This window comes from Rana temporaria, chromosome 4 (assembly GCF_905171775.1).
Source record: "Rana temporaria chromosome 4, aRanTem1.1, whole genome shotgun sequence".
Lineage (NCBI taxonomy): Eukaryota > Metazoa > Chordata > Amphibia > Anura > Ranidae > Rana > Rana temporaria.
The window spans coordinates 53,482,577-53,496,640 of record NC_053492.1 but is presented as its reverse complement, the minus strand read 5'-3'; the positions used below and the strand labels follow the sequence as shown (position 1 = coordinate 53,496,640).

The window sequence follows — 14,064 nt, the reverse complement described above, 5'->3', positions numbered from 1 at the left end:
ACATTTCTCTCCTACATGTAAAAATCATCATTTATTTGCTAAAAAAATACATAGAAACCCAAAACATTATATATGCTTCTTTTTCAAAGACCCTAGAGAATACAATGGCGGTTGTTGCAACTTTTTATCTTGCACGGTATTTTCGCAGCAATTTTTTGAACGCGTGTTTTTAAAAAAAAACAGTTTTGTGCTTAAAAAAAAACAAAACAGTAAAGTTAGCTCAATGTTTTTGCATAATATGAAAGATGAAGTTACGCCGAGTAAATAGATACCCAACATGTCACCCTTCAAAATTGCACACGCTCGTGAAATTGCGCCAAACGTTGCTACTTAAAAATCCCCATAGGCGACGTATTGCAAGGTATTGGAGTATTGAGGGTATTGCAGAGTATGGCGGGGGGGTATTGCAGAGTATGGCGGGGGGGTATTGCAGAGTATGGCGGGGGGGTATTGCAGAGTATGGCGGGGGGGTATTGCAGAGTATGGGGGGGGGGGTATTGCAGAGTATGGGGGGGTATTGCAGAGTATGGGGGGGTGGGTATTGCAGAGTATGGGGGGGTGGGTATTGCAGAGTATGGGGTGGGGTATTGCAGAGTATGGGGTGGGGTATTGCAGAGTATTGCACTCATACTTTAGCGCTTATTATTTTTATATTGCAGAGTATTGCGCAGGGATGGCTGGATCTGTGACTGCAATTGTCACAGATCCAGCCCACAGTGCCGCCCGCTCCCCCCCCCCCTCCCTCTCCTCTCACACTGTACCGAACGGTACAGAGAGGAGAGGGAGGAACCGGCGTCATTACATGACGCCGGTTTGTTTACAAGTGATCGCGCCGTCATTGGACGGCGCGATCACGTGGTAAGGAGCCGCTTCCATTGGCTCCTTACCGCGATTCGTGTAGCTGCGGGTCCCGTGGACCCGCCGAGCGCCGGTGATCGCGTGTGCGCGCCCACTCGGGCGCGCAATTCTGACTCTCTGGGAGGACGTATATTGACGCCCTCCTAGAGTTAGGGAACCACCTTGTAGCCGTATTTCGGCTATAGGGCGGTTACCAAGTGGTTAAACAACAAATGAGAGGACCCAATAATGGGTCAGATATTTTGGTAAATTTCTGTAGAGCATGCCTCCTGACCACTCAACCACCCCAAATGGGTTCAAACTGTAGATGAGTGGGGGCACGCTCAGTAAATGTACGAGTAATTAACTTAATTGAATAGTAAACCATGCGTTATGGAAAAGGGATAAAATGTTCCCCTAACAAATTATAATTTCTATAGTGGAGAGTTTATAGCTATCATACCACTGACTTGTGGGAACAATAAATTGAAAGTGGAAATACAAAACGTAAGAGTATTGATCTATCACACCGTCTAAATATAATTCTTCAGTGGTAGGATATGCCTCAAAAAAAAAGAGAGAAATAGGTATCCCTATATTATAAGTAACATATAGGGAAGGAGAGAAAAGAGAAAGAAAAAAATATGAGATTCACTGACATGTTTGATTATATCCCCCCACTTATTTTATGCTATTTTTGGTGTTTGTATATGTAGTAGCCATTTTACTTTGTATTTTCACTGTTAAATCTTTCACTTCCACCTTCCCATTCCCTTCCCCACAGCGCAGCTACCATACTTCAAAATATTATCACTTTTTCTGTTAGGATCAGATCCACAGGTGCTGCTGCAGTCCTCCCCCCCCCCCCCCCCCCCCCCCCCCCCCCCCCCCCTTACTTTCAGTATAGGCACTCTGTTAAAGTTAGTAGGGAATGGGAGAGTTACCTTGCTCCCATTCACTATTTGGTCAAATTTGGGGACTTCTGTCATTCCATAAATGTCCACTGGGTCAGTCTGTGGTCCAGGGATGCAATATCATCCCTAGCCAGCAGTTGGTACCAGAGGGGTTCTGGCAGAGTAAGTTTCTCCAGCAGCCAATCAGAGGAGTTTTTACCTCGCAGGGAGTGCTGGAGAGGAGTATATCTGTGACAGGTGTCATGTGTTCTAAAATCTTCGCGGGGTCCCGGTTCCAGATGTGGCATCCACCTTCAGGGTGCGCACATCCATGGACCATGCCGGCGTGGCCCACCTGGCCATGATTGCAGACTACTTGGGGCCTCACCCGGAGGTACCAGGGGACCCTAGCGACTTGCTGGGTTCCCGATTCCACTGAGAGGATCCCAGGCTGGGTGCCGTTCGATTGGGGAGTCGGTTTGAGGGGGACCCCGAAGCAGGTCGTCCAACAGAGCCTGAACAAACCAATTGGGGATCCGGTGACCAGAGTGCTGACAGGTATGTTTGCTGTCATCTGGTGACCGATGCAGAAATCTACTGGGAGGATTCGCTCCATCTATCTATCTAGCTCAGTTACTGTAATTGGCCTGTGGCAGAGGCCCGAGCCGGGCCTGTGAGAGTGGCCTGTTCCTTCCAGAAATCCTAAGTGGCATCTTGGCTGCCAGGCCTGTAAAGAGAGGTCTGTCCGGGGGCACTTTACCCACTCAGTCGGAGTGGCGACGAGGTACAAATTGGTACTTATCAGAGCAGTATTGACTGCTCTATTTAATATCGTAGCCATCCCCGCTGCCAGGGAGTTTGGCCCAACTCTTAGCCAAGCTAAAAGATTGGGTTTCCAAGAATCTTCCAAATTTTCCAAGAATTGTCTCTTTAGCTAACCTGTCTCTCCCTCCGTTCTCTGGATCCTGATCTACTCGGGGTAGTTGAGCTTTGAAAAAACATTGGGTTACACAGTAACATAATCATTTTCTTTAACATGTTAATAATTGACAAAGATATAGGATACATATACACTGTGGTTCTGTTTTGTTGTCAGACATGGATGTCCTCACGCTGTCTCTCTGTTCATTGCTGCTCCTCTACTTCATTATAACTGTATGGAGAATACAGAAGACACGGCTCCGACTTCCTCCAGGACCGACTCCATTGCCATTTATAGGTAATCTGCTTCAAGTGAGCTTCGCATTGTACCGGGTTTATCCCAAGGTGAGTCCTAAACACAAGCGTAGAAAAGCCAAGCACCCAAATACCTGAGTGTAGAGGGATTATCATTGATAAAATGGAACTGGATAAGTAGAAACTCTTTAGTTGATTTGGATAAAAGTCTCTCCAATAGAGGCTGCTGAGCTTACCTCTGCTACGTGCATTATATAGAAATTGTTATTATCTATTGTTAATTAATTCTTACTTTCCCTTTAAATGTTTTCTTTCTTTTCCCTCAATGTCTTACTCAGCTAGTTCATTTTCAGTAGGCATTGTTTAATTACAGTAGTTACACTTCATAATTCTATGGAGAGTTAGAGGACCATTCCTAGCAAAAACAACATTAAAACTATAGGTAGAGTCTGGTGAATGGTGTCGCTCACTAGCTTCTTATGTAAATCTGGGATGTGAGTGGCAACAGATTGTAGCTGTAGTTCCATCTGTCAGTATTGTGTTTTTCCCTCTTCTAAAGCAGGCCATAGATGGTGCAAATTTATTTCCTGCAACCACGGGTTGCACAATTTCCCATCAACACAGACAGAACTGAGGGGTTCCCTCCTGCCAAGACAGTGATTATTGCTAGCCGCTATAGCAGTTGTTAGCAATAATTGCAATTAAAATCTGGCAGGCTGGTTGTACCCAAATCCATTGATGGATCAACTTGGTACATTCAGCCTGCCCATACACGGTTCAAATATTGTCCAGTTCCTGCTGAAGAGATTTGAATCGTCTATGGCATTATGGTACCACCTTAATGGTATTGTCTGTGATACAACAGAATTTATTTTGCCTTTCTTCTCAGCCCCAACACCAAGGAGTAGTTTATAAGTGTAGCACTGGTCTCCCAATGAGTCCGACGCTATTGTAAATTTAGGGGTGTCCGAGCCATAGTTGGGCTCAGATTCTGTTAATTCTATTTAAAATTCGCCTCTGTTCTGGCTGTGGTTGTGCTCGGTAGAAGTTTTTCCTTGTTGCCTGTGGGTGGCGTTACCACTTCAGGCCCATGTTGGAACTCGGGCAAACCATTGTGTGTTAAGTGACCCTTCTCGGCAGAAGCCCAGTGGGAGTGGTGCTCCAATGTGCATGCTGGGAGGGGGTATTTAAGGGGAAGACAACGTTTTCTGGGGTCCCCTGTCTCGTGGCCCTCCTGGCGCGAGGTGGGTGTGCGGGATTCCAGTCTCGAGACCATGTTGGTCTGAGGCTGTGTTCCTATCAAGTAGGCCCAGCTATGCTGGCTGGGGCCTATGGTTCTACAGGGGATCCCAAGCTGTCCATCCAAGTGGAGGAAGCGTCTTAGTGAAGGAAACCGGGGGAGGACCTGCCCTGGAGGAGACAAGCAAGGCAAGCTGATGTCTCGGGATAGGCCTGGTGACCTTGTTAAGGAAAAGGGATCCATTACGCAAATTGTCTTACAGTCTGCCGGATTGGCTTAAAGGCTCTTTGGCTGTAAAGCAGGAAGTTCAGGACTTTAAATCCTGTGGCAGAGGATTCCTGACTATCCATTCCGTGTTTTCAGAAGGTCTGTGGCAGAGACTGTTTCTATACTGTCCGTGCATCATTACGGCTGCTAGGCCATGTGAGAGGGGTCTATTCGGATTAGCAATACCCACTCAGGAGTGAGTGGTGAATACTGGAACTTTGAATACTTTTTGTGCATTCTGTACCGTGTACCTGAACCTTCCCCTTCTCTCTATACTCTCTGCTTTCTTCACAAGTTTATGCAGCAAAAATAAAACCGAACAATCGAAGGTTTTACATCTTGTGTGGACATTGCAATTACTAAAGACTTCCTCCCCTAGACAACGAACTTAGAGGTAACGTGCAAAAACCAAATCTAAACCAGCAGCTCCTTCAGGTGTAGTGCTACATAAGCATCAGATTTTAGAAAGGGGAGCATACTTTAAAGCATATTCATGATATGACCATGCATCTCAAAATGAAAGGTTTGTTTTTAGCTCCCTCTTTCCAGCATGTTTCCTTCTTCCCCGCTGCTGTATTCAGCAACCAGCAGAGAAGAAAATTCCCAGGTATTGATGAGACAGTAATTCATTCAATATGACTGCGCTGGGCCAGTCACTACACAGCAGCACTGTCACATGTGGAGATTCCAAATCCATGTGTAAACTTTTACTTGACTGATGTTACTGCAGATATACTTGATAACATGGTTAGAGATTGTGGCCCGGATTCACGTAGATGCGCGTATCTTTGTGCGGGCGTAGCGTATCCTATTTACGTTACGCCTCCGCAACTTTTACAGGCAAGTGCCGTATTCTCAAAAGAAAGTTGCGGCGGCGTAGCGTAAATAGGCCGGCGTAAGCCCGCCTAATTCAAATGTGGTAGATGTGGGCGTGTGTTATTTAAATTTTATGTGACCCCACGTAAATGACGCTTTTTACGAACGGCGCATGCACCGTCTGTAAAAGTATCCCAGTGCGCATGCTCCAAATTAACCCGCAAGAAGCCAATGCTTTCAACGTGAACGTAAACGACGCCCAGCCCTATTCGAGAACGACTTACCCAAACTACGTAAAATTTTAAAAATTCGACATGGGAATGACGTCCATACTTTAATTTTTTAATTTCAATGTTTTTTAATTGTTGTTTGCGTATAAAAAGATACAAAAAGTGTTACACCATCGTATGTAATATAAACAATACACAACCATACGTTTTTCCCTATTTTCCCCTTATCTTTTCCTACCCTCGTTCTTTATAACATTGTGAATAAATGAAAGAACACTTGTTTCTGAACTGTCATACCTCGCCTCCCCTCCCCCACCCCGCAAATCCTCGTCCGCCCTCCCACCCTCCCATCACACCGTGAGCCGGTTTTTGAAGTTAATGTACTTCGTTAAATACGTCTTCCCCATAAAGGGATACCCGATAGGTTAAGATATTTATTGAATTTGAATGGCGATTTTTATACAGAACATCCTGTTTCGTCTAGCCAGGGTTTCCACATCCTCACAAACTTACTATAATTCCCCTGTCGAGTAAGTGTCACTCTCTCACTCCAAATCATTGTGTTAATAGTTTCAACCCAAGATTTGACAGTGGGTGGCATCTGGGCCTGCCACCTCAACGCAATTAACTTCCTTGCCTGGAAGAGGCATCTCAGTACCACTTCAAGGGAACTGGCTGACACTCTATTCTCCTCTATGCTGCCTAACAAGCATGTCTTAGACTCAGCTTCTAACTTAGTTTTAAACGTTTTATTTATTATGGTAACCACCTCCTCCCAGTATCTAAATAACTTTGGGCATTTCCACATCATGTGGATAAGATTGCCTGTCGCTCTGCACCTTGGGCATTCGTCAGTACTTCTCCACCCGAGATTGAACATTCTCCTGGGGGTATAGTATACTCTATGCAAGAGAAACAAGTGTGATACCTTCTGAGATGGGGAGATCGAAACCAATACCCCCCTCCTCAAGATCGCAATCCACTGTTCCGTGGTCATTTGACCTAAGTCTTTCTCCCATCCTGTCCTGCTCTTAATGGGGCCTGCCCTACTTTAGCTCCTAATCTAGAGTACAACTCAGATATCAGGCCTTTGGTTGTTTTTGGAGAGGTTATTTTCAGGAGGGTGGGGGCCGAGGACCATACAATGGGTTGTAACCCAAACTGAGCTTGGATAGCATGTCGTATCTGTAGATATCTGTAAAATGTTTTATTTGTTATATTAAATTCCTGTCGCAAGTCTGCGAAGGATTTCATCTGTTCTCCATTGCAAAGTTGGTTTAAACGGTTTATCCCTTGTCTCTCCCATTCTTTACATCTCTCAATGTCTTTTAATTCTCTTAAGTTTTGGTTGCACCAGAGGGGGGCGAATATTGTTATTCCCTTGTAGCCCATCAATGCTTTTGTTGTTTGCCACACTTTAAGGCTAAGTTTTATAGTTGGACATCTATGGACGAACGAACCAGCCTCAAGTGCCTCCACTATTGTCCTGTGTGGTGCCCCAGTTAGCATCAATCTACCGGAGTTCCCACCTCCCTCCAGTCCGCAGTTCGCAAGCTGTTGTAGCTGTGAGGCTAGAAAGTATGTTTTCAGGTGTGGTACTGCCATTCCCCCCTCTTTAGCTGGTAACTGCATGGTCTGGAGACAAATCCTAGCTTGTCCCTTCTTCCAAATTAACTCTCTGAAGAGGGATTCTATCTTTTTGAACCATTTTTGAGCTATCCAGACTGGGGAGTTATGGAGGATATAGAGTAACTGGGGCAACCATAGCATCTTTATCAGATCGTCCCGCTATGGATAATGGTAGTGTACACCAGACATCTCTTTTATGTTCCCATTTAGACAAAAGAGGAATCAAGTTATTTTGGACAAAGCTATTAATGTCCCTCGTGGTCCATATCCCGAGATATTTCATCATAACTACTACTTTTAACTGAGGGATTCCATGAGGCATCTGGGCACCAAGGGGGTCAATTGGCAGTAGTGCTGACTTTTCCCAATTAATGACCAACCCGGAGCATAGCCCAAACTCGCCCACTACTTTGATCACATTTTTTAACGAGGTTTCAACGTCTCCCAAAAAGAAGAGGACATCGTCCGCAAACAGTGCGATCTTATCCTCTATAGGCTGTCTGTGGAACCCCTGTATATCTTTAGTTTTCCTAATTTTAATGGCTAATGGTTCCATCGCCAAAGCGAACAGTAGAGGAGAAAGGGGACAGCCCTGTCGCGTTCCTCTCTCTAGTTGAAAAATTTCTGAAAATTCATTGTTAATTTTAATTTTTGCTCTTGGCTGATTGTATAACAACTTCACCCAACTCATGAACCTGGGGCCAAACCCGAATTTCTCTAGGACCTTCCATAGGTAGTCCCATTCCAGACTGTCAAAAGCCTTGGCAGCATCCAGGGCTAAGACGGCTCTAGAGCCCTCTCCCTCTGTTGGAATTTGCATATTCAGGAACACTCTTCTGATGTTGGTACTGGTTGACCTATTGGGGATAAAGCCGGATTGGTCAGGATGTATAAGCGCTTGGATATACCGGTTAAGGCGTGTGGCTAACACTTTGGCCAAGATCTTGGCATCAGTACATAGGAGTGAGATAGGGCGATACGATGAAGCCTCTCTTGGATCCTTCCCCTCCTTATGCAAGACAATGATAGTAGCTTCTGTCATAGAGATGGGAAGTATTACCTGAGTCAATGCCCAATTTAGTGTCTTTTGGAGTTCTGGTAGCAGGATATCCCCATATCTTTTATAGATCTCTACGGGCATCCCATCTGGGCCTGGTGACTTTTGAGTTGACATCCCCGCCACTGCATGTTTTAATTCTCCTAGAGTAATTGGCGCCTCCATGTTAATGTTTTCTTCCTCCGATAGGGTTGGGACGGGCAGTCCCTGGAAAAATGTTTCCAGTCCTTCAGTCCCCTCCCTTCTCTTGGAGCTATAAAGGGATACAAAGAATTCTCTAAAGGTATTTAATATCATGGTTTTATCGAAGGAGATTTCACCGCTTGATAACTTAACTGCTGTAACAGTGGAGGGGGGAATTGGTTCTAATAAGCAGAGATAATAAACGCCCCACTCGCTCTCCCTCTCCAAACTGATTCTAAGTCCATTCTAAGTCCATACTTAACATTGGTACTCCGCATGTACGCCTCATATAGCAGGGGTAACTTTACACCGGGAAAAGCCTAACGTAAACGGCGTATCTGTACTGCGTCGGCCGGGTGTACGTTCGTGAATTTGCGTATCTAGCTGATTTACATATTTCTAGGCGTAAATCAGCGTACACGCCCCTAGCGTAAATAGATTGTTACCTTATGTTGCACTGGACCCACAGGATGACAGATAGACCGCACACAGATTTTCACTTAACCAAAGGGGACTTTACTTGGTAAACAAAAAAGTAAAGAACAATGGTAAACAGGTAATAGACTACTTACAGGGCCCTGCAAAAGTCAAAAGAATAGTAACAATAAATGCAGGTTGAATTATAACAATTATGCAGACCTGTATAAGTGCACAGCCCAAGGGATACCCTCAGTAAGATATTCACACTGAAGCACCTCTTAGCCAGGCCTCACCCAGCTCCCACTGATAACAATGTTGGGCAATTTAATATAAACAAATACTTGTCTAAAAGAGTATATGTGGGTATTAACAACTCACTTTACCTAATAGGCAGTCTTTAAATCAGACCAAACGTCAATACGATTGTTTTTAACTGTTGCGCGTATATTAGTTGCATGCGTTGGTGCACAATGGTTGATTTGTAATCCGAGACGGGGAACAAATTAACTGATGATTGTTGCTCGGGGTACTCAAATCACAATTGGCAAGTCTAAACGATCCACCCTCCTGCAATACAGTCAGTATGCTTGGGCAAGTGCCCGTCTAACCCAACCAGACTAGGCCTTGCCTTTCCGGGTTACTCTGTCTGCGAACACCATCCGATCACTCCGTTAGGGACCCTCTCTGTATCTCAGTGGGCGATCTGCACAGGCGTGGATAGGCCTCGAGACTCAGGCCTAGGCTTTCGGAGAGGCACCGCACACAGACGTCCTCCTTGGTTGAAGAGGTGGTCCAGATAGAGCGCGCCAAAGACATCCTCTCTCTTAAATTCCTTCCCCCAGCAGGCTGTGCGAGGTGCAAAGCATTGTGGGATTGCACAGTTGCTCTCTGGGTATTGTAGTCTCTCAATTAACCAGGGCAATGGAGTCTTTTATCTCCCTGTACTTGGTTTCCCAACATTCCCCGCTACACAAATGTAAAACCAGATAGAAGGAGGCTATCCAATAATTGGCCACAGGAGGGCGCTGAGTTCCATCCGTATCTGCAAATGTTAGTCTTTTAACCCAGTGTTTCTCAACTCCAGTCCTCGGGGCGCACCAACAGGTCATGTTTTCAGGCTTTCCATTATTGTGCACAGGTGATTTTATCAGTTTCACTGCCTTAGTAATTACCACAGCAGTTTGATCTGAGGGAAATCCTGAAAACATGACCTGTTGGTGCACCCCGAGGACTGGAGTTGAGAAACACTGTTTTAACCATATAGAAAATGATACTCTGCTACAGATATATTAGAGAAGATAGTCAAAGACTGCAGACATACTACAGGAGATGGCCAGCAGATAGAGCACAGGGGTCACGACCACATAGTGTACAACATAGCATACAGAGCACAGGGGTACAACACAGAATAAAAGCGCAGGGTCAGGCCAGTGAAACATACAACACAAAATATACAGTAGGGAACAAGGGTCAAGTCTATTTAAGATAAAAAATAACAAATATAGTCCAGTGGTCAAGAAAATGGAACATTGGCCCTTACATTTCTGGAATCCCCCAGTGTTGGTGGTCAGTGGAATGAAAAAATGCCCTGAATTCTGTGGTCAGTAGGAATAAAAATGCCCCAGTGCTCAAACAAGACATCTGTCACCATAGAAATAAATGGGCAGTTGCTCAGACAAGCATTTCATTTCTATGGTGGGACATGTATTTGACCCAGAAGACAGTGGGATTCTGCTCAAATACTGGGACAATCCTGAACAGTTGAAGAATATACTCCTAGTAAGCCAGTCAAAAGGAGTGACATGTATCAGACGCTTGGTGGAGAAAGTACATGTAGGCAAAAAGTGAGAGAAAGAGATTGGAGGAGATTAAGCAGCACTGAGATGCAAAATTATAAAAAACATGACCAAAGAATTTTTCTCTTTTGCAGCTAACTAAGCAGTATGGACCTATCTTCACTGTCTGGTTGGGTCCTAGACCAGTGGTTGTACTTTCTGGATATGCAGTTATTAAAGAGGCCCTGATTAATTATTCTCATCAATTTGGTGCTCGTGGATCCTTACCAGTAACAAGACGACTCACAGAAGGTTATGGTAAGGAAAAAAAATATATATATACAGTATCTCAAAAAAGTACATCCCTCACATTTTTGTAAATATTTTATTCTATCTTTTCGTGTGACAACACTGAAGAAATGACACTTTGCTACAATGTAAAGTAGTGAGTGTACAGCTTGTATAACAGTGTAAATTTGCTATCCCCTCAAAATAACTCAACACACAGCCATTAATGTCTAAACTGCTGGCAACAAAAGTGAGTACACCCCAAGTGCAAATGTCCAAATTGGGCCCGATTAGCTATTTTCCCTCCCTGGTGTCATGTGACTCGTTAGTGTTACAAGGTCTCAGGTGTGAATGGGGAGCAGGTGTGTTAAATTTGGTATTATCGCTCTCACTCTCTCTTACTGGTCACTGGAAGTTCAACATGGCACCTCATGGCAAAAAACTCTCTGAGGATCTGAAAAATGAATTGTTTCTCCACATAAATATGGCTTAGGCTATAAGTAGATTGCCAAGACCCTGAAACTGAGCTGCAGCATGGTAGACAAGACCATACAGCGGTTTTAACAGGACAGGTTCATCTCAGAACAGGCCTCACCACGGTTGACCAAAGAAGTTGAGTTCACGTGCTCATGTCCAGATGTTGTTTTTGGGAAATAGACGTATGAATGCTGCCAGCATTGCTGCAGAGGTTGAAGGGGTGGGGGGTCAGCCTGTCAGTGCTGAGACCATACGCCGCACACTGCATCAAATTGGTCTGCATGGCTGTCATCCCAGAAGGAAGCCTCTTCTAAAGATGATGCATAAGAAAGCCCGCAACCCGTTTTCTGAAGACAAGCAGACTAAGGACATGGATTACTGGAACCATGTCCTGTGGTCTGATGAGACCAAGATAAACTTATTTGCTTTAGATGGTGTCAAGCGTGTGTTACAACAACCAGGTGAGGAGGAGTACAAAGACAAGTGTGTCTTGCTAACAATCAAGCATGGTGGTGGGAATGTCATGGTCTGGGGCTGCACTGGGGAGCTTCAGTTCATTGATGGAACTGCAAATGCCAACATGTACTGTGACATACTGAAGCAGAGGACGATCCCCTCCCTTCGGAGATTGAGCAACATGATAATGACCTCGCTAAAAAAGCTGAGGGTAAAGGTGATGGCATGGCCAAACATGTCTCCAGACCTAAACCCTATTGAGCAGTGGTGGCTGGTGCTCAAAGATTTTATGGGGGAATGCAAACAAACTGAAAAATTCAGAAAAAAAACATCAATTGCAGCCACACTGTGCCCATCAAATGCAGCCACTGTGCCCATTAATTGCAGCTACTGTGCCATCAAACGCAGCCACTGTGCCATCAAACGCAGCCACTGTGCCATCAAACGCAGCCACTGTCCCCATCAAATGCAGCCACTGTCCCCATCAAATGCAGCCACTGTGCCATCAAACGCAGCCACCGTCCCATCAAAAGTTGTCACTGTGACCCCCCCGCCTGCTCGTCATCTGCCCGGCACTTACCCTATCTCGTGGCGGGTCAGGCAGCGGGTGAAGGCGGCGAGCTGTGGAATCTTGCAGTGGCGAGCTGTGTCCTCCATGCGTCTCCTTCCCTCCTCCTGATAGGTGTCCAATCGCAGCGCCTGTCCTTTTCAGCCAATCAGGTGACGGTATCAGACCCGCACTACCTGATTGGCTGAGAGGCGGTTTAGTGTTAGAACAGCAAATATTAATTTGATTTTGTAACACACCTGGGTGAACTGCAAGCGCAATGCTTTGTGCCATGAGCCCACCTTTTTTGAAGCCTATTAGAACCTATGGCTCTAATCAGGTGTTTCAAAAATACACCCCCACCACTGTAATTCAGGCGCCCAGTGTCCAAAAAGGTGCCAGACGCCTGAATATGGGGTGGCAGCGGTGGCTATTGATAGATTCATGCAATGCATAAATCTATCCATTAGTATTAGAGGGGGTTGGCTGGAGAGAGGGGGAGAGAGGGGGCCCTTAATGGACACACCGCCACTGGTATTGAGCATCTGTGGGGCATCCTATGCTGCATTGTATATAACTGCTAACAGAGTTTTCTATCTTTTGGAGACTACTGGTGAGATCTCTGCACTGAGTTCCGGAATCTTCACTACTTTTGTACCTATTATAAGGTGATCCCACCCTCCTTGCTGGGTATTTTAGAGATAGTAATGTCTATGCTGGAGTATCCAAGACATATAAGAATCCAGTGGCTGATTCAGCCCAGCTATACCTAAAATATCACTTTTGGGTGGACTGACTCTTGAACTTTTCACCTACGCAAAAGAGGGGAAATGTTATTACAGCTCAGTACTACCTCTGGCATACTAAAGGTCTGCTAAAAATGTTTTCACTGTTAAAAATACATTATTATTGAAAATTTTTAATTCTAGGATTCTTTCTTCTCAGCGTGTTAGCTGGATCCTTGTGCAGCTCTCTCCATATTGCTAAACTGATGAACAAATAATTTTCCAGCTGTGGGACAGTGTATAGCAGTGTTTCTCAATTCCAGTCCTCAGGCCCCCCCAACAGGTCAGGTTTTCAGGATTTCCATTATTTTGCACAGGTGATTTGATCAGTTTGCCTTAGTAATCACCACAGCCTTTTCATCTGAGGGAAATCCTGAAAACCTGACCTGTTGGGGGGGCCTGAGGACTGGAATTGAGAAACACTGGTGTATAGGAACTCTGCAGAGGTTACACCAAAGCTATTATGCCTAGATTCTGAAGCCATAACAGTATTTTGCAAGAAGCAACACCAATTAGATTAATCTTTTATTTCCATATTTAGGTATTGTCACCACCAATGGAGAACGCTGGCAGCAGGTTAGACGGTTTGCTGTGACGACATTAAGGAATTTCGGAATGGGGAAGCGTTCAATGGAGGAGAGGGTTCAGGAGGAATCCCGTCACCTAATAAAGGCTATAGAGGATACTGGAGGTGAGATCAGGAGGAAGGAAGTCATTGAAATGTCATGATGTAACAGGCAGTCCAAGGCTCTGTTATAATATGAATTTTCAGTAGATGTTTTGAAAGGCACATAAAGGAGTAAATCTTATTAAGATTGAATTGAATATGTCTGAGGTTGCTCATGAAGCAAGCAGTCATATTAGGCTCTTTAGAAAAGCCTCTTAAACAGCCATGAATGAGCTCATAAAGTCAAAGTAAAGTAAAGTAAAAGAGCTTGATAAGTAATCCATAGTAACTTAAAAATCCCAACTGGTTTTAAAGATTTTA

General features: G+C 44.8%; 1 protein-coding gene across 2 annotated transcripts in view; it reads left to right on the top strand.

Moving 5' to 3' along the window:
- Positions 1 to 14,064, top strand: part of LOC120936220 (cytochrome P450 2G1-like) — a 73,650-nt gene that overhangs the window by 4,316 nt on the left and 55,270 nt on the right. For both annotated transcript variants that reach the window (XM_040348413.1, XM_040348412.1), the window contains exons 2-4: positions 2,827 to 2,996; positions 10,679 to 10,841; positions 13,618 to 13,767. In XM_040348413.1, the coding sequence (XP_040204347.1) occupies positions 2,829 to 2,996; positions 10,679 to 10,841; positions 13,618 to 13,767 (481 nt within the window). In that variant the 5' untranslated portion in view covers positions 2,827 to 2,828. The remainder of the gene's footprint in view (positions 1 to 2,826; positions 2,997 to 10,678; positions 10,842 to 13,617; positions 13,768 to 14,064) is intronic.